General features: G+C 38.5%; 3 protein-coding genes across 4 annotated transcripts in view; all 3 read right to left on the bottom strand.

Annotated features, from left to right (window-relative positions):
- The window catches only part of tgm5l (transglutaminase 5, like), a 39,908-nt gene that overhangs the window by 6,557 nt on the left and 6,871 nt on the right, over positions 1–26,480 (bottom strand). Inside the window, exons 1-4 of one of the 2 annotated variants that reach the window (XM_033966368.2) lie at positions 1,619–1,664; positions 1,364–1,546; positions 544–777; positions 114–232 (exon numbers count right to left, since the gene is read on the bottom strand). In XM_033966368.2, coding sequence (XP_033822259.1) covers positions 114–232; positions 544–777; positions 1,364–1,546; positions 1,619–1,625 — 543 coding nt within the window. In that variant the 5' untranslated portion in view covers positions 1,626–1,664. Of the gene's footprint in view, positions 1–113; positions 233–543; positions 778–1,363; positions 1,547–1,618; positions 1,665–26,480 lie in introns of those variants that run through there. The other variant, XM_055221613.1, reaches the window with a different exon arrangement.
- Positions 7,088–9,510, bottom strand: pxmp4 (peroxisomal membrane protein 4). Its single transcript, XM_033966604.2, has 4 exons — positions 9,369–9,510; positions 9,143–9,205; positions 8,862–9,060; positions 7,088–7,622 (listed from the first exon to the last, which is right to left on the bottom strand). The coding sequence occupies exons 1-4, from the start codon at positions 9,479–9,481 to the stop codon at positions 7,359–7,361; spliced, it is 639 nt and encodes a 212-aa protein (XP_033822495.1). The 5' UTR covers positions 9,482–9,510; the 3' UTR covers positions 7,088–7,358.
- itcha (itchy E3 ubiquitin protein ligase a) lies at positions 9,721–25,992 on the bottom strand. The gene is made up of 24 exons (XM_033966171.2): positions 25,861–25,992; positions 23,753–23,817; positions 23,506–23,647; positions 23,157–23,281; positions 22,392–22,523; positions 22,023–22,071; positions 21,770–21,948; positions 19,861–20,098; positions 19,291–19,386; positions 19,006–19,180; positions 18,857–18,929; positions 18,679–18,763; positions 18,452–18,580; positions 18,259–18,331; positions 18,098–18,169; positions 17,934–18,022; positions 17,591–17,750; positions 13,847–13,980; positions 13,495–13,635; positions 12,628–12,748; positions 12,386–12,490; positions 11,743–11,839; positions 11,581–11,653; positions 9,721–11,161 (listed from the first exon to the last, which is right to left on the bottom strand). Exons 2-24 carry the CDS (start codon positions 23,775–23,777, stop codon positions 11,062–11,064), a joined length of 2,613 nt encoding a protein of 870 aa, XP_033822062.1. The 5' UTR covers positions 23,778–23,817; positions 25,861–25,992; the 3' UTR covers positions 9,721–11,061.

Genomic DNA, 26,480 nt, shown 5'->3' with positions numbered 1-26,480 from the left:
CCCTCCACTCCAGGTTAAGCAAATAATGTAAGATTGGCTGGATTTCTACATCAAGCATATAGATTAGAATAGATTACAATGCATCTACAGTATGATAAAATTATTTGTCCTACCTGATCAAAAGACCACGGCCGTGGCACCAGGTTAGTGGCTGTTCCTGTAAAGAGCAGGCCAGAGTCGTTCAGGACATACTCCTCTCTCTGGTCCTCAAATGGGATGTACACTGAGTCCTCTGCAACATACATAGAGATCCAGGGTTAATACTGAATAGCATTAATAACTATTAGTGAAAACACGCTAATTTGCCAATTTATGTTATTCTCATTAGTCATGTTCAGGATATATAAAGCAAATATCCTCCAGCATAATTACATAGCTTTTAAGAGTAAACTTATTTATTACATTGTAAATTAAGTATTAAAAAATTAAAATTAGCATTGTGCAAGAATATAAACTAGATAAACCAGATTTTGCACCATCCCCAACTAAACCCAAGTAAAATGCAAGTAAGTAAAGACAAAACCACAGGCTGTGTCCACTGACCTTTGCACCAGGGGTTGCAGAGCAGGGTTAACTTGCCCAGTGTGCAGACGCTCTGTCCATCTTTAGTGAAGGCACATATTACTAATTTGTAGCGTCCGACTGGAGCAGAGGCTGGGGGGCTGATGTAGACACAGGGCTGCTGAGGGTTAAAGGAGGACAGGTCCATGAAGGCTGTCCACAGAGAGTCCGAGTGCTTTGGCCTGTAGCTCACTGGCATTATGGTGTACAGGCGACCTGGAGGGAAATGAGTTTGGTGTAAAAAAAAAAAAAAAAAAGAGTTATAAGGTCATTAAATCATCCCTGCTGTTGGGTTAGTAAGTGTAAAACCTCTTTAAAAGTTTATTTCTATAGTACTGTAGACGCACAGTAAACATAAAATAAACATTAAAATATTCATTCATATATCTTTTTTGCTTGTACAGTTGTCATGGACGATATTTTTGTCCCGCAGTGGTGTAGTTATATGTGTAGCCTACATCTGGCTCTATTTGGAAAAAAATATATCAAGCAAAAATAAAATATATTCAAGATTTTAAGGGAATAAAACCAGTTTTATGTTGCTATCTATTGTTTCTTAGCAGAATGCCGAATTTTTCAAACAGTGTGACAGCATGACAGGCTGGACTTGATCATTTCGATGGGTTTCAGAATGATGAAAAATTTGTGGTTGCCATAGTGATTAACAGTTCAGAACTAATTATTATGTCTTTTGAATAATGAAAAGTCCTCAAAAGGTTGCATATAACAGCTGGCTGAAACCCATGGATAGTCTACTGTAAAGAACATGCCTAGTTCTGTCAACAATCCAAAGCACCATTACCTAGCATGATTTTGATCTTGAGAATGTCTGTATTGGGGTTGAAAGGTCGTCCTTTTAGCTCCAGGCCGACCTTAAACGCAGCTCCCCTCCGCACCACCAGCTCTTTGGAACTGATGAACCCATCTGTCCTGTGCCGGGACAAGTTCTCCGCTAGCTTCAGGTCAACACCATATAATTTAAATTCTACAAAAGACAGACACAAGTTAGTACATTGCAATCTAAATCTAACCTAACATTCTCATTGACGAGCCTTACCTTCCATGTCTGTTGAATCTGATTCTGTCTTCTGTTCTGGACTCCATGCAGTTGTTTTATAGTGTACCCTTATGCCCCACCCTCTGAAAGCATGCCCACGATAAACCAAGACAAAAGAGTCATGTTTAAACTGTTTAACTGTACAAAGTTAGGCCACTCCTCCAAATCATGTATGTCAGAGGCGAAGTGTTTTGGCATGAATAATCAGACTCGCCTGTGCCATCGAAAGAGTACATTTGGATTTTTACGTGTGATAGATGGGTGTGGTGCCACTTCAAAAGAAAAGAGCACTTGTAATAAAGTCAATTGGACTAAAGCCAGACAGTACAGTGACAGGTCTGGGTGACATGGGTGCATTGTCCAATTGTCTTGTGATGTGAACCAGTGAAGCTTGATTTATTTTCTAGTTCTTAATGTACCAAGACAAGGAACGGTGTGCATGTTTTTAGGTACATTTCCAGTCATAAATGATCAGATAAGTTAATTTTGTGGCTGAAAATGTTAAACTTGCATCAAATTTTCAAACAGAGTATAATTTGCAAGGATAGGTTGCACTCATGTGACATTGCATTGAATCCCTATAGTTTAAATTAAGAATTCTATGGCGTTATTTGCTGTTTAGATTACAGATTTGTTGACCCGGTTTACCGTTAATATTTCTGTAAGTACCTATTCACGTGAAACAAAAAAAACTGACAGAGAGTTGAATGTGTTCTTTCTCAGTATAAATAAACGATACTTTATACAATATAGCTTCAGAAAGCAGTTCCATTATTCAACCACAAAGGAGTGGCAGTTTTCAGTTAAAAGAACTTCAAGCCATAACATTACAATGGCAGGTCCGTGGAGCCAATCCCAAAGACGTAATGACAAGGTTCAACATTTGTGGATCATGTTTTTGGTTATGTCTTTTCTGAACCTGAACGCGCATTATTGGCATCCATAATAGATGTTAACCCTTTACAAATCCATCGATGGCTGGGCTCTCTGTGAAGCTAAGGCTGTAGTTTTTGTCTGATCTACTCTCATTATAAGTGGGAATAAACTCTGCACAGAGGAAAATCAGATTTCAAATCCAACCTAGATCGTTTTTAGCCAATATAAGGATAGGTATAGCTGATGTCTGGACGGATGATCCGATTGACAGCAGATTGATTATGTGTTGGGTTTTGACAATTCCCATGTCAAAGCTGAAGCGAATCTCATGAAAAATCTGATTTAGGGACTTGTAATTAAAATCAGAATTCCTATTAAAATCCCATGATGATGATGATGTTAATGATGGTATTGGTGTTTATGTATTTATTTTGTTTTTGTTTGTTGTGTCACATGCCCTGGAGCTTCACAGTTCCCTTTTATCAGAGAGTGAACAATAAAAATAAAAGGGCCCGCTGATGAGCCCACAGACACTTTTAAGTTAAGAAAGTAAGAGTAAGGCTATGTAGGTTATAATATCATGTTATAAGCAAATAACAAGAATAAAATGAAATGAGAAGTTGTCTTGAATCAGAATACAAGCATAAAAGTATCTAGTCTATAAGTACAAATAAGGTAAAACACTGCAAGTAAAGATTTCCATAGCAATTGGGTGTCACATTTGATTTTTACTGCTCAGACTAATTACCCCTGGTGGGATTAATAAAGTCATCTGAATCTGAATAATTGTGAATCAAATCTCATGTGCACTATACAGCCCTGCAATAGCATGTGCAAAAAAAAAACAACAAAAAAATAAAGTGAACTGGACTACAGCCAGAGAATATAGTGGCAAGTCCGGTACTGTGAGATGTCTGGATTGTTCAAATTAGCAGTTTAGTTGACGTTGGCATTTTATGTGTACCGAGCACACCAAGAAGGAACTATGTGCACGTATTCAAAAGGAGGAAAGAGAAATATATGAGACTACATTTCAGTCATACATGATCAGAAAAGTCAATTTTGTGTCAGGAAATTTGAATTTCCATAAGATTTAAATGTATAGGTATTAAGTATAATATGCAAGAATAGGTTGTTCTCATGTGACATCACAACGTACTAGAATCCCAGTCCATGGGTCCTGAACAATGAAAAATTAGGGCTGTTGCCATAGAGAATATATATATATATATATATATATATATATATATATATATATATATATATATATATATATATATATATATATATATATATATATATATATATATATATATATATATATATATATTTTTTTTTTTTTTTTTTTTATTTATTTATTTTTTTTAAATGGGTAAAAGAACTCAAAATGGTGCACATAACAGGAAATTGAAGCCCATGAATATTTTAAAATGGAGCTAGAGGACAGGTCAGAATTCTATGTAAGTATAAGGCTAAAAGTGTATTATTAATATATTTTTTTACTTCAAATGGGAAACTAAATGTGAATCAAATCATGTGTGCATTATACAGCCCTTTTAGTGGCTTGTGCAAAAAATAAAATAAAATAAAATAAACCAGGAGTGATGCTGTTACTTTCCCAGTATTCACAAAACTTTCTGCAGACAAACAGATGCATCCGTCCTTATGCAATAGTTAAGACTCACATTCATTGATCAACACAGAGATGCAAACAGTCTGGACATACAAATCACAATTATCTTATATTTATACTATTCAATTTCAAATGCAACTAAAATTCACTGGAAAGGGTAGTAATTGAAAAGATAACACACCCTTTAGACTAGGGCTGTTCACATCCTTTTCACACAGAAATTGAGTAAAAGTGCGTTTTACACAAGTATTGCAAAACCAAGGGATTTGCATAATTCCAGTTAAATCATGCAAGAACAACAAGAAGAAAGCAACTTATAACTTGTGAAGGCAGAGCAAGACAGGACGATTTATATTGTATCTTTTGCCACGCTGTCATAAAATCTTCACCAAAAACACATTCTTGGCTTCTCCACCTACCTTTGAAATAACCTAGGGGATATAAGTATATAATCATATTTAATTGTATATTTTATATTTTATTTTTACACCTGGAAAGAAACAGATTGCTGGCATGCCCAAACTCAATATTATCCATCCAAGTACAATAAAGTTGATTTTAGAAGAAGTTAATCAATCACTTTAATATGAAATTTCCCATTGAACTATAAAAGACAAATAAACATGTTTACTAAATACAAGCCTGTGTTGCCTTGGGATTGGTACGCCATGCCTTGGGGTTGGTACACCCTTTCCTTTTTACCTCGAAATAGCGTGGGTGTATGAAACTGGCAACCCCATTTTGGTTGGGACATGCCTATAAGTGAAAATAGCTGTGTTACGCAAATCAATGGGAAGCACAACTCATAGTTTTATTATGACAGGAATGTACAGTCTAGTGTCTAGCATTTCTAACCAGTGAATATAGAGGATAAAAGTCATAAGTAAAAGAAATGAGGTAATCTGCAATAGTGTCTTGTTTAAGGTAACTGGTTATATGACCAAAAAAAAGTTAGAGTTACTGAGCCAATGGCAGTGATCTAGGACATTTCTAGAGTTGACTGCTTGCATAGGTTACTGGAGGTATGTTTACATTCTGGTACCAAACACACAAAATATTTAGTACACACTGTGAAACTTAAGGTCAGTGTGGATTGATTTATTTCTCTACTGGTAATAGAATAACAAAAAAATATTTAATAAAAATAATGATTTTTTTTAAACTATTGACTGGTACCACACAGAGGACATCATCTTTGTTTATTATTCATAAATGACTTTTTATTAAAGAATTTGCATTGAATTTGAATGTCTACTTTATTATTGCACTTTCTTCTCTGACATGTTCAGTTCAGTTCAATTTATTTTTCTAAAATCACAACAGCAGTTGCCTCTCAGGGCTGAACAAGATCATTTAACAGAAAGTTAGACAATCTAACAGTGAAACAGACTTTGGTTATTAACAGACAGCCAAATGGATCACTGTCCCAGAACGTCCCCTGTCCTTAAACACTCCTTCTCAGCAAAGAAAAACCCTGAAAATTCTAGGTAAGAAAAAGAGAAACATTAAGAAAGACCACAGTTGAAGAGAAATCCAATCCTATGGATGGGCAGGCTGCAGATGTGTTCAGGACTAAGCCAGGACTAAACCGGGACTAAACCGGGACTGGACTGGGACTAAACCAGGACTAACCCAGGATTAAACCAGGACTAAACCAGGAAGAAACCAGGACTAAACCAGGACTAAACCAGTACTAAACCAGGACTAAACCAGGACAGGCAGGCTCCAAATGCATCCAGGACTAAACCAGTACTAAACCAGTACTAAACCAGGACTAAACCAGGACAGGCAGGCTCCAGATGCATCCAGGGCTAAACCAGAACTACACCAGGACTAAACTAGGACTAAACCAGGTCTAAACCAAGACTAAACCAAGACTAAACCAGGACTAAACCAGGACTAAACCAGGACTAAACCAGGACTAAACCAGGACTAAACCAGGACTAAACCAGGACTGGCAGGCTTATTTTTTAACTGTTCATGACGCCTTTTTATCTATTCCCTATAGCATTGTGCTCTATAATATATTGTAATGCTTTCTATATTGTAATTTATAAAGATTATTCATATATGAATAATGTCTTTTTTCTCTTTCTAAAGCAAATGAAACTAAGAAAAAAATTGCATAAATCTAAATGCATTCCTCCCTTTTCGTTTGCAGAAAAAACTACACTGTAATTAAAAATAATTAATGTGTAACAGCCCTCAGGAAAATCACGCACTCCTTGAAAGCATAAACAGGTTTGACTGAAAAATAATCACTAATATTTTATAGCTCATGCTGATGGTCTGTAGTTTAAAAAAAAAAAAAAAAAGATTTTGAAGAGATTTTTGAGATACAAAATATCATGTAATTTTCAAGAGGTGAGTGAGCATTTACTTACATTTACTTCAGTAAAGTTTTCAGACGTCATACTTTTACTATTCTTACTTGAGTAAGCTTTGTCTACCCTACCCACTGTGTGACAAAAGTTTTATGTTGAAAGTATGACATGATTTCATTTGTGTTGCTCCTTGCTCCTTCATATAATTTTTGTCGTCTGTTGTTTGGAAAAATCAGTTTGTGAATCATACATTTTTTTGTCCTTTCAGTCACATGAAGCTCAAATCATAAACCACATGTTATCTCCAGACAGATACTCTGCCCTGCACTGCCCATGTCTGCATTGTCTGCAAGTACTTTTTAACAGGGATTAGACTCCAGAAATGTAGATTACGCACAAAAGTTAAAACTGAGCTAACTTGTTTGGCCAAAATGAATGATCAATAATTATGACACAGCATGTCTTGATGCTAGGGTTTGTTGTGACCATTGGGGCAGTTAACGAGAGATGAATTAATGACTAATTAACCAAGCAAATATATTTCATTATGTTTACACAGCATGCTTATTTTTAGTCAACATAACACTTGCATTGTTTTAAACTATGCTGTGCAAATTATTTTCAAGAGCTCAACATAAGATAATGAAAATCAATATTTTATTTTTCATTCAAAATTAATACTATTTACATTGCATTGAAAATTACATTACATTGTATCAAAGTGCATTTGGCTTGTGTTGAAAAAAGCTAATCAAATGCACATAGCAAAATAATTTAATAACCAATAATAATTAGCTACAATGATAATAAAAAGAGTTACCACAACATTAAATGATAGCAAAGGCAGGAAAGCTCAGAGCCAACACTGTAGATAGTTGGTCCATGTGACACAAAACTTTTGACTTTTCTAAGAACTAGTCCTGGGTTTATTAAAAACTAAAAAGTCTGAGATGTCGTGCCACGTGTTGCTGTCGTGGTAGAGGTAGTTCATGGATGACTGCAGTGAAGGCTGGAGGGTGTGTGGGTAATACTCAAACAGCCAGAGGACGATGCCCCAGACCAGAGTGGCAAACAGGGGGAAGGGGTCGTGTTTGGGCTGGGGTATAACTCCCTTCTCCACGGCCAGACGGGACAAGGCGAACAGGATACGGGACAGCAGGTACATGTTGATCTGAAGAGGAGTGAAAAGATTCTATTGGAAATTTCTGTAATGTCTTCCCAAGGTGTTGTAAAAAATGCTTTTTCATGGTATTCAGCTTCCTGTTTATAATATTGATTGGTATATGTGTATAGATATTATTGACAATCATAACAGCAATATTTTAATCCCTATCCCATGGATAGTTTCTGCAAACTATAAATATTATAAAATGGAACTCTTAAGCTTAACATTACAGCGCATTCAAGAAAGAAAAAATAAATAAAAAAAATAATAATAATCAGTAAAGCCAGTAAATGATGGTATGTAAACTATAATTACCTGGGGTTGTCATTCATAAAAGTTTAAGTAATCTTCTAATCTTTACTGCTGCCCTTCTAGGAGCTGACAACACTCATTTTGATTCCCTGTTCCTATCCCCCTCAAACACAATATCAGCATAAGATTAAGAATAATAGTATACCCTGGATTTATATAGCATGTTTCAGTATACTCAAAGTACATTATTCTGACAGAGGCAAGACTCAGACCACAGTTACAAATCACACTGAAACTGCAACAAGACTGTGGAAGGGTCTTGCCCAAGGACAACGACATTGCTGGGATTGAACTGTTGGCCTTCAGGTTGTGGACAATCTATTCTAATTATTATTAAATTAATGCCAGTGGTGAAAGTAAAAGTAGTAAACTACTGTACTTAAGTATACATTTTAGGTGTCTGCACTTTAAGAAAATTGGTACTTTTTTCTTTTACTTCACCACATTTGAGAGCAGGTATCTGTACTTTCTACTTTTGAAGAGGACTGAAAAGAAAAGTTTTTTTTGTTTTTTTTTTTATTGTCTGCGACCTGCTCATTATTTGAGTAAACAAAAATACACAAAAATCACTACATTTGAAGCTTTATTAGATCTGCATTAAATATTTTAGCTTTTTACTCTTTTAGTACATTTTTAAATGGCTACTTTAATATTTTTACTTTAGATTTTTTCATGTGATACTTTTACTTACTGAATGTAACTGCAATGTATAATTCATTTCTGTATATCAGGGATTGTAGACGCAACATCTGTTTTTAATGAGCTTAATGTCTCTGTACATTGTCCCTTTAAATAAACACTAAACCAAACTACATTTTGCTTGAGTTTTTTTTTTTTTTTTTTGCTCTGGTATCTGTACTTCAACTTGAGTAACAAAATTGAGTACCTCCTCCACCACTGATTAATTCTAATGAACAATGCCAGATGTTGTACCTGACTATTGATGTTATTATTGTCTCCAAAAACCAGCCACCCTCCGACGCAGGCAGCAAGAAACACATGGGACTGTCGAGTCTTGCCCTGCACCTTCTCCTGCAGAGCTTTCAACCCTTTGTATGTGAACACAAAATATGCCAAGTTTCTGGAGTGGGTGTACGTCGCCTTTAAAATGGCTTTGAGCTTGTCCTTCAAACTGCAATGAAATAAAACAACGATTACAAAATAGGGGAAAGGTCAGAAGTAAACGTGTAGGAGGTATGAATGGATGCACTTGCCTGCCACTTCTGAACAGAAATGTCATAACCAAAGCGTGTGGTGCTCTGATTTTAGCTCCGTATCTAAAAGAGACAATAATATTTCCACACACACGAAATTAAGTATGGATTCATTTATGACATATTACTAGTTCTCTGCATGCTCAGTTGCACCCAGGTTAGACGTCTAAACCAAATACTTTCAAATGGAATGTATGAGCTAAAATACAATCAAAGTTTTACTCACACAGCGCCATTTCTGAAGCCTTTTATAACCGCTAGAGCTGCTCTGTGCTGTTCTTGCTGAAGAAAGTTGTTAATCGTAAAAAGAGCAGTATTAAACATTTCTGAGCCTGCCATGGTTGACTTTGACGGACACAAATAGCAGCTGCACAGGTCCGCGTGCAACAACGAAATCCCGCCGTGCTGCTCCTGGCAATGCATTGGGTTCCGCTTGTGAGGGATTAGCAAAACAACGAAAACGTTACATTAAATATCCGCAATACAATAAAGTAATAATAACTTTCAATAACATTAACTTGCAAAATGTGATGATTAATTTTAGTAGAGATCAAAATAATCAGAACTGGGACAATGAAGCAATTATGAGAGATTTTATTTATCCGAGGCAGGTTATCCCAGTTTGTTGTCAAGCACACAATATTCATGTGAAATGATTATATGAAGCTCAACAAGTAGTTGCAATTTCAAGAGAAAAGTCTTAAATTATACAAACACACAACAATACAGTCATTACTTAAGTGTTTATATGACTTTGTATTTAAAATTGTCTAGCCTTGTTGTGATAAAAGATAACCTTATATTTGATTTCAATTCATAAGCAATAATCATTTGTAGTTGTCCTTTGGTAATTGTTTCTGCCTGATAACAAGGAATGCTTACCTAAACAGACATACACATAATATACTACCCTATAAAACTAGGGCCCAGTTAGCAAAATGTTGATTTTCTGTTTTTTCTGTCTAAATTTGATGGCCCTACTGCATATACTGCATCTATTATACTTTGGTCTATATAACATTTACAGGTTTTGTCATGTATCACAGTTAACAGCAAGGACTCACTAATCTCATTATTGGTCAACAACTTGTCATTGGGCTACCATTCAGAGGGAGAGGGCCCACTTCATTGGTAAAACCCCAAAAACCTTAAAACTATGTTGTTACAGCGGACAAAAGCAAGGCATTTCACCTGAAACAACAACCCAAAATTTGCATAATTCCTACACAGAAATAAATCACTAGCAAACTCTACCCAAGTCTTAGAAAATGATCAGATGAACCATGAATGGCTCAGAGTTGGCAAAAGTGTTTTCTATAAAAAACTATTGCACATAAAAATACAACCTCTTTTAAAAACAAGCCGACCCTCACAGCTCTTATGTGCAAACTAGTCTGGAAAAAAAAAAAAAAAAAAAATTAAAAAGATACAAGTCAAAGTAAGTTCACATTACATTAATTAGATGCAACACGACTTCTTGCTAGTCCATTGACATTAATTACACTAAAACAAAATAAAACCTTAATCTGAAATGTTCCACCCATGTGCCTTCATTTTTCTTTTAGATATGCCAAAAGTACAAATGCAATAATTCCCTCTAAACTACAATTACGTACAGTGCATAGGGCCTTTCGGAGGCAGTTAAGACAATTTCTATAGCAAACAAACACAGGATGAACCTTTTCCGAAACCGTAGACAGCAGACATGACCGGGCACGTACAAAGAAGTTTCTAGTTTGAGCCTTGGTTGAGTTGACGTGTTTAGCTAGTGATTAAAACAAATTACTTTATACACACTAAAAGCAGAAACAATCATTAGAAGTAAAATATATTTAAAAACGACTTGGTGTAGCCCTAGACCAGTCCCAGCTGCAGAAGTGGTGTGTAAAATGAAAATTGGTCCTGGTTGAGTTGGCGTGTTATTCCTGTCCAAAGCCTTCGGTCTCTTCAATAGCAAACATCAGCTTCTCTTTTAGCTGCTCATAGCTCTTATATGGAGGCAAGTCCAGACGATTAAAACTACAGAGAAAGAATATAAACACATTTATTAGTTTGAAGATGCTGTCCAGCTATAGCTAGTTTAAACCTAATTGCTGTAGTGGAACTGAATGTTACTGAAAATTAAAATCTACCAGCACTTGGCTACTTCACTAATGTTAATATCGAGCACTGAAAACCTAAAAATAATATAATTACACTTTTTAAAATTTGAAGTCTAAATTCTACACAGCTCTACTTAAGCTTATGAAAACCCAACACACTATTGCATTATCCACAATCAGTTTTCTCTCATGGTTATATAATAGAGAAATAGACAGACTTAGAGAAGGCTTAAGAATAAGTGAATCAGAACTGACTCAGAAGGGTCAGGTCATGATGACTCTCTTTCACCAGAAACAAACCTTTAACTGTCTTTTAGTTATTACATTTGAACGTACCAAGTGTGACTTCGTGGAAGCCAGTTCTCTTTGCCCACTTTTTCAATGCAGAACTTTTGGGGTCCATTGCTCCCTATAGACAAAAATCAAAACAGTAAATGTAGACCTGTTGTATCAGTATGTGTACGTGAATCAATAATTCTGGGCTTAAGAGATACACACCCATGAGATCAGCAAATCCACCAACCGGGAGGCGACATGTTCCAGTGACAAACTGCAGAAGCCTCATTCTTTTCTCATTGTCCATTTCCTTTACAAACTGTGAAAACACAGTTCAAGAAATTTAGAATAGGCTCTAGAACCAAAGTCAGTTGGTAGAATAAAATTTATTCTTTTTATTTTATTTTAAATAAAATAAACAAATATCTGAATCATCATGTACTGTTCTTATCAAATATCTGCAATAAAAAACAGTATTCACTTACAGTTATCTAATAGTAAAATTATGTTTTGCATCAGACAGATAATATAGAAATGCATGCATATTTCAAGGAGGGATGTCAGATGTAATTCTTGTAAATGTGTAAATGTACAGAAAGCACCAAATGTTGAGCATGATTGACTGTGTGAAGGTTGAACCTCTGCTTCACTTCTGAACCAGCACTTTGAAAGTTGTGCATACATCTGTAAAGTCATGCATGTGAATATTAGCATGGGTCAATGAGAGAGCTACCATCAAGGTTTTAAAACTTATGTCCTTCTTTCATGCAGCTTTAACTTTGAAAATAAAGGAACCTGAATTGGGATTCAAAGTTGCTGTTGAGAAGTTAAAGCTGCACTTATTTTTATGGGGTGCTGTACTCACTTGCCAAAACCACATGATCTGCTTGCTGTTTCTGGTGTAATGCCTATAAATAGTATTTCTTTGCCAGTCCATGAGGTCGATCTCCTGCATACCACACAGCATCACCTGCAAACATGTAAAAGGTCTTAACTACAAAAACAAAACATGTTTGTACTAGAACAACATTCCACATGCATTTAAAAGCTTACACACCACCCATAACTAGTGCTGAAGATTACGGAAAAAAAGTTAGATGCTTGTACCTCTAATTCCTTGGCATCAAAATACTGCAGATACTGTTGAGGCAAGACTTCATTGAAGCCCTCAAAGAAGGCCTGGGTTTGTTCTTCCACACCGCGGGATAATCTCCACTCTGCCACTAATCTGCAAACATAATAAACACACAAAAGCAGAATGAGGTATAATGTTTATGTGTAGGTGTACGAAACTTGCATGTCCTTAGAAAATCATGCTAAGACTGTGTAACCCCAGTAACACCTCCTAGCAATATAATAATGTAGAATTGGTTGTATGTTGTCAAAATTAATGCATGCATTTTTGACTTTTGGAATTTTTTTTATTTTTCTATGCAAAAGAGTTTATTGTCACTATACTTTTATTAAGGTTAGCAATGCATCAACACTTTCTTAAACAGGTAAAAAATAAACTGGTTTGGGTATGGTTAAGTATCTTCTAACTAACTAACAACCCTAAAAAGACACGTGTACAATTTTGATCAATGCATTTACAGAGGGCCCCAGTCAAATTATTTCTACTTGAAAGATATATAAACATATTCACAAAGGGTGAGATGATCATTCGGGCAAGACAAGACATGACATTGGGTCCACGAGACAAGACTTGTGACAAGATGAGGAAATTTATAATAAATACATCTGCGGTTTGTTTACAGTTCTGGCTTTTTTTGGATCCACAGCTTCTCAACAGGTGCAAATCAGCAGCGTTAACCCTTTCTTGTCCGAGTCAAATGTAAAAAAAAAAAAAAATCACAAGATAATTTTCCTCATGTGTACACAACCTTCTGGTAATTTTATCATGTTGCTAAATGCTGTGGCCCAAGCTGTTGTACCATCCTTATACACATACACGTATCATGTAGAGAATAATACCTGATGTATTCCTCCTTGTTCTCCTCCGTTACAAGGATGTTCCCTCCGTCAGGTTTCAGCTCATGAGTTGTGATTTCCCCCAAAATCTCTTTATCCACTGAGAAGAACATCTCCAGACCACACTCCTCGATGTTGTTATCCCTAAAGGATTAAGTAGTGAAAAACATAGTTATTTCTTAAAAAAACACAGACTTATAATTAAACATCTGTAAATGTAACCATACAATATGCAAATAAGTAAATCAAAAAAATCTAAACAATTGGTAAAATATTAATGCAATGTTATGTAGTTATATTGACACAAATAACAAAACATCATGACGTGGAAATACTGGACAGCACTAAGGCTTACTTGATCCAGATGAGCGAATTATAAAACTCAGGATCGATTGACTCTAGATCGTTGAGCCCCAGAGGTTTGTTCAGGATACGTTTATAGAAAGGCAGTGAGAAACCGGTGTCAATGAATTTCCCATGAAATAAGGCCTAGAAGGCAAACAAGAGAATGTAGTGATCATTTTGGAAATAGAGCAGAAGTAGTTGGATGTTTAACAACCGTAAAAACACCATACATTTCCAGTTCTCTACTGATAAGATAAGTAAAGACATTTCTTACTAAACAATTAAGCTGTATCCTGTGAGAAGTGTGGGGCAGTATAGAAGATGAGGAACCCAGCAATTAGCGGTATCAAATCTCCATGGAGATGTTGTATAGCATTAAACAAATCCATTTTGCATTTATTTAATAACGGTTGTTGCTCAAAAATAATTTGAAAGACATGCATTCATAGTGTGCGTCTTTCCACAGCAAGATGCATCTCCACTGATAGGTTTAATGCCATGCTAGGCAAAGTGATGCTTCTCCATGGAGATAAGCCACCAAAAGTTACGCAGTGCACCTTTAAATCTGTGCATTTGCCTGGATGCTTTCTCTTTCATCCATCCATCCATCCATTTTCTTCCGCTTATCCGGGGCCGGGTCGCGGGGGCAGCAGTCTAAGCAGGGACTCCCAGACTTCCCTCACCCCGGACACGTCCTCCAGCTCCTCCGGTGGGACCCCAAGGCGTTCCCAGGCCAGCCGAGAGACATAGTCCCTCCAGCGTGTCCTGGGTCTTCCCCGGGGCCTCCTCCCGGTGGGACATGCCCAGAACACCTCCCTAGGGAGGCGTCCAGGAGGCATCCTGAGCAGATGCCCGAGCCACCTCAGCTGGTTCCTCTCAACGTGTAGGAGCAGCGGCTCTACTCCGAGCTCCTCCCGTGTGACCGAGCTCCTCACCCTATCCCTAAGGGTGCGCCCGGCCACTCTGCGGAGGAAGCCCATTTCAGCCGCTTGTATCCGCGATCTTGTCCTTTCGGTCATTACCCAAAGCTCATGACCATAGGTGAGGGTAGGAACGTAGATTGACCGGTAAATCGAGAGCTTCGCCTTCCGGCTCAGCTTCTTCTTTACCACAACGGACCGATACAGCGACCGCATCACTGCAGACGCTGCACCGATCCGCCTGTCAATCTCACGCTCCATCCTTCCCTCACTCGTGAACAAGACCCCGAGATACTTGAACTCCTCCACTTGGGGCAGAGACTCACCACCCACCCGGAGAGAGCAAACCACCTTTTTCCGGTCGAGAACCATGGCCTCGGATTTGGAGGAGCTGATTCTCATCCCAGCCGCTTCACACTCGGCTGCAAACCGCCCCAGTGCCTGCTGCAGGTCCTGGCTCGAAGAAGCCATCAGGACAACATCATCTGCAAACAGCAGAGATGAAATCCTGTGGTTCCCAAACCAGGCCCCCTCCGGCCCCTGACTGCGCCTAGAAATTCTGTCCATAAATATAATGAACAGAACCGGTGACAAAGGGCAGCCCTGGCGGAGTCCAACATGCACTGGGAACAGGTCTGACTTACTGCCGGCAATGCGAACACAGCTCCTGCTCCGGTCATACAGGGACCGGACAGCCCTTAGCAAAGAGCCCCGGACCCCATACTCCCAGAGCACCCCCCAAAGGACACCACGAGGGACACGGTCGAATGCCTTCTCCAGATCCACAAAACACATGTGGACTGGTTGGGCATACTCCCATGAGCCCTCGAGGACCCGATGGAGAGTATAGAGCTGGTCCAGTGTTCCACGACCAGGACGAAAACCACACTGCTCCTCCTGAATCCGAGGTTCGACTATCGGTCGGATTCTCCTCTCCAGCACCCTGGAATAGACCTTACCGGGAAGGCTGAGGAGTGTGATTCCCCTGTAATTGGAACACACCCTCCGGTCCCCCTTTTTATACAGAGGGACCACCACCCCGGTCTGCCATTCCACAGGTACTGTCCCCGACCGCCACGCGATGTTGCAGAGACGTGTCAGCCAAGACAGTCCCACAACATCCAGAGACTTGAGGTACTCAGGACGGATCTCATCCACCCCCGGAGCCTTGCCACCGAGGAGCTTGCCAACCACCTCAGTGACTTCAGCCAGGGTGATGGACGAGTCCGCCTCTGGGTCCCCAGTTTCTGCTTCCTCCTCGGAAGACGTGACAGTGGGATTGAGGAGATCCTCAAAGTATTCCTTCCACCGCCCGACAACATCCCCAGTCGAGGTCAGCAGCTCTCCACCCGCACTGTAAACAGTGTTGGTGAAGCACTGCTTTCCCCTCCTGAGGCGTCGGACGGTTTGCCAGAATCTCTTTGAGGCCGTCCGATAGTCCTCCTCCATGGCCTCCCCGAACTCCTCCCAACCCCGAGTTTTTGCCTCTGTGACTGCTCGAGCCGCGGCACGCTTGGCCTGCCGGTACTCATCAGCTGCCTCAGGAGTCCCACGAGCCAACAAGGCTCGATAGGACTCCTTCTTCAGCCTGACGGCATCCCTTACTTCCGGTGTCCACCACCGGGTTCGGGGATTGCCGCCGCGACAAGCACCACAGACCTTACGACCACAGCTACGAGCAGCCGCATCAACAATAGAGGTGGAGAACATGGCCCACTCGGAGTCCATGTCTCCAACCTCCCCCGGGATCAGGGAGAAGCTCTCCCGGAGGTGGGAGTTGAAGACCCCCCTGACAGAGGGCTCCGCCAGACGTTCCCAGCAGACCCTCACAATACGCTTGGGCCTGCCAGGTCTGTCCGGCTTCCTCCTCCGCCAGCGGATCCAACTCACCACCAGGTGGTGATCAGTTGACAGCTCAGCCCCTCTCTTCACCCGAGTGTCCAAGACACGCGGTCGGAGGTCAGATGACACGACAACAAAGTCGATCATCGACCTCCGACCTAGAGTGTCCTGGTGCCATGTGCACCGATGGACACCCTTGTGCTCGAACATGGTGTTTGTTATGGACAAGCTGTGACTAGCACAGAAGTCCAATAACAAAACACCGCTCGGGTTCAGATCGGGGAGGCCGTTCCTCCCAATCACGCCCCTCCAAGTGTCACTGTCGTTACCCACATGGGCGTTGAAGTCCCCCAGGAGAACAACGGAGTCCCCGGTTGGTGCACTGTCTAGTACGCCTCCCAGGGACTCCAAGAAGGCCGGGTACTCTGCACTGCTGTTTGGCCCGTAGGCCGACACAACAGTGAGAGACCTGTCCCCGACCCGAAGGCGCAGGGACGCGACCCTCTCGTTCACCGGAGTGAACCCCAACACGCAGCGGCTGAGCTGTGGGGCAATGAGCAAGCCCACACCAGCTCGCCGCCGCTCCCCGCGGGCAACGCCAGAGAAATGGAGAGTCCAACCCCTCTCAAGAAGATGGGTTCCAGAGCCCAAGCTGTGCGTGGAGGTGAGGCCGACTATATCTAGCCGGTAACGCTCAACCTCCCGCACAAGCTCAGGCTCCTTCCCCCCCAGCGAGGTGACATTCCATGTCCCCAGAGCTAGTCTCCATGTCCGGAGATCCGGTCGTCGAGGTCCCCGCCTTCGACTGCTACCCGGATCTCTCCGCACCCGCCCCTCATGGCTCCTCCCGCAGGTGGTGGGTCCACGGGAGGACGGCCCCACGTCGCTTTCTCTTTCACTCATTTTAAATGACTGGTTTGCTGTATATTTTATTACATTACCTATGCGATATGCTGGTTAATATTTGTAATGGGGAAATTTATTGTCGTTACCATAGCAATAAAGCGTCCGATGAATTTGAAGTACTTGAGATGATCTGGGTTGATGTAGGAGGCGGGGTTTATCTGTAGGCAGTAGTTGTCTTTGCCAGCGTACTCAAATAAACAGTACATGGGATTTAGAACCTCGTGAGAGAGCAAAAAGAACCATTCCCTGAAAAGTAAACAATGCATTTAGAGAAAGCTACATTTCTGGTTTTAAGAAGACAGCTAATTTAGAGAGATGAAAATAACACAAAAGATTTTTATTGCGTCAGGGTGGTGTCAAAAAGGTACATGAACACACCTTATGATTCACAAATAACTACAACATACAGTCATTTTATATATACAGTACCTGGCCACTCCCCCATAGTCCAAACCCTCTTCTCCCGGGAAAATGATCCATAGCCGTCGTCTTAGGTCTTGAGGGTGGAAGCTCATGATCTTTGAAACAAAACACTAATGTCAATGATAGGTCTATTTTCCTGCTTAAAAATACATTCTTGTTCATATATTTACCTGTTGAAATGAATCCTCAAATAATGTTTTACGGGTAACGGTGATCTTTATATGTTGCGGCATTGATAATTGCTGTAGAGAACAGAGGTTTATTGATTCAAAGATGTTATATGAATTTTACAAAAAAGATGATTTTAGTAAACTACACATTAAGCACTTACCTGACACCAAAACCTGAAATATTGCACTTTGGCTTTGAAATCCCTGACATAAGTTATCTGTGGTCCATTTTCTCTGTTAAAATAAAAAAGAAACAAATATCAAAATAAGTAGATAATAACTGTTTATACGTTTCAATTTTTATATTTAATTTTTATTATTATTGTAATGCAGTCCTTTTTAAAATTCACTCACAGTGATGATTTTCCAGTGCGTGGGTCTATGTAGGTGGTGGTCCTTCGGTTGTGGTCGACAAAGTAGGGAATCCCTTCCACAGTGAACCTCATCTCCCATCCCTCTGGCAAAGGTTTGTCATTCAGCAGTCTGAGCAACACAAAAGCGCCACATAGTGGACATAAGACTAAACTGCACCCACACAACTCATTTGTTTAAATGGTTAAATCATCTGTACAGATATTTACCCTTGTGTCCTGGGATCCTCCCACTGTGTTGACCGAGTTGGATGATGAACAAAATACACTCTACCATTGGAGTCTGTTCGCTTCTCTGAAAAAACAAAACAAATAAAATGTTTTCATTGATTACAATTTTCAAAATATTTTTGTTTGTTTTTTTTAGCAATGAGAACAATTTTGTTACCCCAGCCATGTGGTAGAGGTCCAAGGGGATCAAACTCTTGTTTGCTAGCTGCCGCAGCAATCTGGTCCTGGAACTAAATAAAAAATAAAATTGTTGAAGTAAGAAAAATCATTCAAAAGCACATATTTTTCCTAACAGTCCTTAGTTACCCCGTAGATGAACCTCTGGTTGAACTGCTGCATGGCTCCCTGCAGTTGGCTGCGCTGGTGCTGCCACTCCTCATAGTTTCTGACTGACTCCACAGTGGGCCTCTGCCATGTGGTCGTGCGAGTGATGTGGTCCACATAGTACACCCTGCCCATGGGGTCCACTCTACGCTCCCACCTGCAGGCATGACATGGACAAGATCATTAAGCTGGATGACAGTGGTGCAATTGGATTGGGCAGTCATGAAAAGTTTAACAATGATGAATCCTGTAATTAATGTTTTGTACCCTGAGGGCAAAGGCTCCGGTCTGTCCCATGTGGTCCTTTTTTCTATGTGATCCACGTAGTACATGCGGCCATTTTGATCCACTCTCTGCTCCCACCTGTGGACATCATCCAAAATGAGAAACCAAGTTCAGTCAAGTAAAGACTACTCAATTAAATCTCACTGTTATATTCAAATTTAGATTTTTCATTTCCATTCTATAGTCAATATAACAACTGCCAAGTATAATTTCAAGACCACATTGACTGCTGTAGTAACTAAATTTAAATACAAGGACTTCAGCATGTCACATGTTTGGATGCACAAATATTTGCATGCTTTCTTCTGTTACATTGACATACATACCTATATCATTATATTTATTTATACATTATGAATGCGTAGAAATTGCATAAAAATATATAGTTATAATCTATGAAACCCATGGATCATTATGTTTAGATTTTAGAGTCAAGAATCTCAAATCAAGATAAATATTTCACTTATTTACTAAATGTATTTTTTCACTTAAAACACATCATGGCATAATTTTTCCTTAGCTCTACACTTGTATCAAGGAGGTACTGTTTACCCGGGAGGCAAAGGCCCGTTGCTGACAGGGGCTCTGGGAGCGTTGGTGCCAGAGGAGGCTGCAGCAGAGGGCCCTGGTTTGGGGTTAGCGCCTGTGGGCTGTGAAGATGCAGAGACAGAGGCAGAGGCAGCAGCTCCTGCTCTTGCCCCAGCCTCATCCTGCTGATCTGAGGCCTGGGACGAGCCATCAGACACGGGGGCTTCACTCAACTCACTGGGGGAGGAGCTACTGGAGGAGGCTACAAAACATGAAGCAAAGAAAAACATATGAGACATTAAAGAAGACACATTGTGCTTGAGCACACATATGACAGATTTAAAAAAAAATTATTGGAAAACAAAATACAGAGCAAAGGGCGTATAAAAATGGGGGTTGATCAGCAAAATGGCATCTTGAAAATAAGCTATTAAAGATTGCTCAAACATGCACAAATCACTCCAAATACAACTTCAAGAAGATAAATGAGAAGGTGGAACAACTAGAACATGGTTAAAAGCTGATTTTGCAGAATAGGTCTGCTTTAATATAACAAGGGATAGAAATCACAAGGTCCTTCATGTTCCAATACGATACATGGGTGACAATGTGATTTTGTGATACATGCAATAATCAATATATTGCAATTGTTATTCTGCAATATCACTATTATTAAGAACCAAACACATTTTAACAATACTACTTCTATGTTTAACCACTATCTGCACAAACTACTGTACTAGTGTCACAATACTAAAATTTCAAACTCGATTTTGCTAATAAGGAATAGACTCAATACTCAATACCGATTCTGATATCACAATGATAAAGCTATTCAGGAAAGGTTCATTTCTGTCCTTTGAATGTGATTGATACCTGCTCAAATTTAGTAAAACATAAAAAAAACACAATACCAATACTATATCACAATATATCAACTTTGCATATTTTAGCTCACCCCCTGTTTTAGATTATGCAGTCGAAAGGGAACAAAGAGAAATATGACTATATGACTCTTATGACTAATAAAGTTATAGCTGCTAAATGTCAGAAATTATGAGTCAGCAAGATGTGTCTGGAAAGTCACTGCTGATTAACTACATGTGTGAAATGTCCGACACCACTGAGAAAACATCGGTGACAGACATTTAGGCATTTTAAACGAAGCAGCTTATACTGTACACATTTTAAATAAATAAAAAAATACTTGTATAATGCTGGACAAGCTGTTAAAGGCATGTGGAAATTGCTAACATAACGCCTTGTAGTGAGAATAGGATAGAGGAAAGGTGTGGGCGAATATTTGTCACAATGTGGTGCTTAAAATCTCTACACAAGCTCGACTTGTGTACCTCTACCTCCATAAAGGGAACAGAATCAGGTTGCCATGACGTAGATTTAAAGTTCACACATGGCTTAAAATAGGTTAGGAGGTTTAGGTTAAGGATAGAAAAGCAGTAATACTCTAGAGGAAATGAATGCAAGTCAATCTACTGTCCCAAAAAAGTCTGAAAACTAAAGAAATGTGTCCGTGTCTGAGAACAAATACAAACAAAACTATTGTTAGCATCTTTTTAAACAAATAACCAAAGGCTTCTAAATAAATAGAATATTTAAGAACCAAGTGTATTACTGATAAAAATTATAAATTGTTCATATATTTTTTTTTACATTTTGATTTAATAATACAACTATCTTTGTTATAAAAAAAAAAGACATGTTTTGTGCATTTAGGGTCTGTAGAGTCCAGGTAATGATTACGATTATCAAAAGACAACTGATAATTTTTTTCTAATCGAGTAGTCACAATTAGTCGATTAGCTTTTGCCGCCCTAATGACAAAATGACTGTAGCTTGTATGGGAAATCCTAATAATTCTACTCATATCTCCAACTCCATTACTTGATGATGTGGTTTATAATCATCTACTTACAAGGTGATGCTCCAGGTCTGGATGAGGCAGGAGCAGATGTCCGTGCTGGTCTTAAAGGTCGTGAGCTGCCAGAGGTTCTTGGAGAGCTGGACGGAGAACCAGAGCCGTTTACAGTGCTACTCTTTGGGACTATCACCCATTCATCTGAGCCACTGGACGGAGAGGAGTCTCTGCTCGATCTGAAGATAAGAACAATGTATTTAACATAGATAGAATAGTCAAAGTGTAAAAGATGTACAGCAAGATGGGGTACCTGTTGCTTGATTTTCCATTTTGTTTAGCATTTCCATTTAAAACAGACACTGGCATGAAAGGATGGAAATGTTAATATAGTTGACAACATGATAAAACCAAACACAAAATCATTATTAGGACATAGTATTTAAAAACGGTTATTTAAGTCATACATGCCAATAATATATAGGTAATGCATTTTCCTAGTCTAATTACTGTAAGTTAATAAAGTCAGAAGTGCAAAATAGTGAAACTAAAATAACTGAATAGCCTGAACAAACTTTTATTACTTAGTGTGATGCAAAATTTGCCCTGTAAAATGAGTCCTGGTTCTCTATTCCTACTTTAGACTTGGATACAGAATAGAACATCTGATGTATCTTCATACCTGGTTGTTTCTCAGCGTTAGTGAGTGTGTCTGCGTCCACCTGCAGCCCATCCAGGCACACAGAGAGGTCGCCCACAGCCTCCTGAGGGTCTCTGTCTGAGCTTAGTTGAAGAGTCTGCACCACCTCACACACTGAAAGCAAAAATTTGTATTACACTGTGTGTAGTGAATCTAACAAGAAATTTGTAGTGGTTTGAATCTGTGTTTTCTCATAGATACAGTGGTGGCTCAAATGTGTTTATCTTATACAAGGTATGACAAAAAATACCCATTATTTAATATTTAAGGAGATCATTACTTTTAAAAAGTTTATGAAGGTTAAGACTGTGTTTAGACTATCAAGGGGGATTATAGGTAATACGAAATTTCTGTTGGAAAGGATTTTTTAAATATCCAAAACTGATGATTCTGTGGCCAGAATATTATTAGAAAATAATTTCCAATCATGTTAAGCATTATCCTCGACTTAAAAAACTGCAAATATATAACAGTAAATTGATGAAACGTGAAGTGACACAGGCTCAAGCACCAAGCACCAAAATTAAACACAGACCAGATTTCTAAATCACATGTTATGCACATGCTAGTTCAAGAGGGCATTGTAGTAGGCCCTAAACACCCTCAAAGGGAATTCCACAATCTTAGATAAAACCACTGTATTGACAACATTAGTGTATAGGAACACAAACAATATTTTATTTGAAGAATGTTTTATGAATATGTAATTTTTTTTGTCCCAAAAAAAAATTTAAGGTGTGAACTTACGTTTCAGGTCATTTGCTTTAAGTGCCTCGTTAATAAGAAGGGATGCTGTTCCTAGAAGTATGTCAGACTTCAGAGTTTGATGGCTCCAAACACAAAACGTTAGCTTGCTGACTGGGGTCACAATTCTGTAGAAAATTTAAATATTATAATTTAAAAGATGAAATTCTGGCAAAATAAGTGACAAAGTTAGAAAAGTACTTAGTAAAGTACCGTTTAATCATTTTGTAATGTCCATGCAACTATACATAAGGTTCACATTGTTAGTCATTTGCTTTACATGGACATATGACATATGATGAATATTCTGTGAAATACCTAAATTATGGTAAAAATGTAGAGGGGCACTTACACTGTCAATGATTGTTTCCATTTGGGAGTATGGGTGTTTGTGCACTTCTCTGTCCTCTTTGACTGTCCATCCACTTTAACTTCAACATATGGACTGGGACCAAACCAGTTCTTTTTGTTTTCTTTTAACTTGGCTGAAATCACTAGAAAAAAAACCAAAAAAACAAAATATAATGTCAGAGTGAAATACTTAAATACAAAACACATCTATAACCATATATAAAATATTCCATTTTGAGGTATCCTACCCGTGACTTGTAATTGGGCCTTCATGGTTCCTCCATAACACTGACTGCACTGTCACTGAAACAATCTGTACACAGTAACATCACAAGGCACACAGTGGTTAACCTACTTAGAGATTAAGCTGGCTATGTCTTCCTGTATACACCTTTGGACTGTATTATAATTCAATTTTTTACAATGTTATTAAATCATAATACTATATGATAATAATATTTGTATTTTTTTATGTGAACTATTGTGAAAGCATTGACTGAAATAATGCATGCTACTTTACTTCTCATATTACTGTGAGTTAGCTAACTGGGTCACTCTCTAAAGAAGCATGCAGAAGAATTCTTAATAATCATTACACATTAATTGAAAAAAGCATTTGCGATTAGTCATTTCATAATGAATTCCTGATAATGTGGTGCATCCAGACACTCAGTAGTATGACATGTCTTAGAACATATTAAAATGCATTCAATGAGGGCTGTGCAATTGATCCAATTTAATTGAGATCAAGATTCTGTTATTCCTGCCAATCCTCTGTCAGAAAAAAATGGTTTTGAGCAGACTTTGGACTTTGAAGGAAGAAATTAGGGCTTTTTGTGTTAAATTTTGATGAATGTCTGTCTTGTTCACATTCAGTAAATTATTTGTGAAAGTCATTTGAATTGGTGTTTAATAAGACAAAATACAATTTAATACAAAATCTTGATAAATCATTATGGGGAAAAATCATGATATATTTTGTCATATTGCCCAGCTCTACTTTCAATATAACCAATGTAAGGTCATATTGAAAATAGACAACATAAAGTGAACATTACAGTCATTACAGAGTCAAAAATAGAGAGAGACTATAGGCCATGGCTATTAAAAGCAACAGAGGCTTTTCCATAATACCACAATCCCTGCACTGGCCTAGTATTGCTAACGCTGTTTGACACGAACACAAGTAATTATTAACAACAAAAGAACATTTAGAATTGTATTGTAGGAGAGGTTTATTAATATTACAGAAAGGCCTGGATGAAAGAGCATTGTGGTGGAAAAATATATAACCAATTTTGTGATGGTCTTTAGTTTTTAATAACCATTAATTTTTGTATTTATAAAGGCACATCTCAATTATGTTACAGTTTAAAAATCAAGATTACCATTTTATTAGAAACAAATCAAATTGTTCAAATAATCTTTCTTTCTGTACTAGGTTAAGGAGATATTTTGTTCATGCAGACTTCAGCCTCTACTTTAGATACACTTTTTCCACTCAGCCCTTCGTTTCATAACAGGTGAAGAATTCAAACTCACTGTACATCATACCATCTCCAAAAAGAGAACAATACTGTATAAAATGTATTCACAAGGGACTATGGATGGGGATAGGTACTGCCAGAATATCTAACTTGCTTGCTGAACTTTGATAAGGGAACTTTTAATACAAGATCTCATGATTGTCTGTGTCTCAAAGTGCATTAGCGGCACCGTTGTATCCAGTTTTGCATGTCATTGAAAGGTATTTCATGTTTGGGAAACAAAATAACCAAAGGCTTCTTTTTCCTATTTTAGTTCTAGTGCGGCCATCTTGAATAATCTCGTGATAAACATTTATGATCACACCTGTATCTGTTTTTAATGTTTTAAATGGACCTATGTAATTATTTATTTTGTTTTGAGTTTTTGTGTATTGTTCTGTATTTTAAGAGGGCGCTCATGAGAAAGACTGAGTGAGTAAGTCTGATAATCTCAATGGGCTCTCCTTGTATAAATACAGATAAATAAATGAAATAAGGTAATAAGGAAGTATTATTAAGTGTTGATGGGATGAGAGTGTTTTGTTGTGCCCCAGGAGATCAGTGGCGCCTGCAGACACAATGGAACAAAAGTGTCTGATCTTTTTAATTTTTTATAAGCGTGCTACATTACATAACGTTAAAAAAAAAAAAATAAGTACGTCAACTGGTGCTCTAACTTGGTACTATAGGTTTATCAGCGAGGCTAAGCTAATCATGTAACGTTATCGGGCGACAAAATGGTGCTAACTGCTAATAGCTAATCCGAGTTCTATACAATGCCTCGGGATCGGAATCGTGATTGTTATAAGTAAGTGCGCATACGGTCATACCTGGTGGATAATCGGCCAAAGTTTAAGGCTGGACGTCAGGGTTGTGGAAATAGTTGAGCATGTTGTTGACAGGTAGCCGCTGTCACCAGATCAGCTCCGACTTCCGCCACAGAGAGAGCACAAGACTGCCGTTTCCGGTAAATGTCTTTTCACAATAAAGTAGTTTTCAGGATAACGAGGGGACACGTTAATTGAGCTTTTAACCATATTAACCGTGTTCCCTCATCAGTACCCTACAAAATGTCGTATTTTGATTTATTTATGCATGTTTGAGTCATTTTGCACTGACCTGTAAAATTTCAATTTAACTCCACCCACATTCTTGTACTTAAAGCAAAAAACAAAAACAAAAAAAGTCATATGGACATCTTTCAACAATAAAAGATCCATTTTGCGGTTTAAAGTGAACAAAATGTAAAATTAAATAAGCATTTGCATTAGTTAGTTTAATATTAAAAAGCTGAAAAAACATAATGTCTGCGGTTTCTGTTTCATATTGCTTTATTTGTTCAAGTTTATATCTCCATCTGTTCAGTGTTCATCAAAAAACGATCAAAAATCACATATCACCAAATAATAATGGAGTGTAGTAAATAAATAATTCCAGCAGATGGCGCTCC

Source organism: Periophthalmus magnuspinnatus, chromosome 5 (assembly GCF_009829125.3).
Source record: "Periophthalmus magnuspinnatus isolate fPerMag1 chromosome 5, fPerMag1.2.pri, whole genome shotgun sequence".
NCBI lineage: Eukaryota > Metazoa > Chordata > Actinopteri > Gobiiformes > Gobiidae > Periophthalmus > Periophthalmus magnuspinnatus.
The sequence above is the reverse complement of the archived record's forward strand: the minus strand, read 5'-3'. Positions and strand labels throughout refer to the sequence as shown.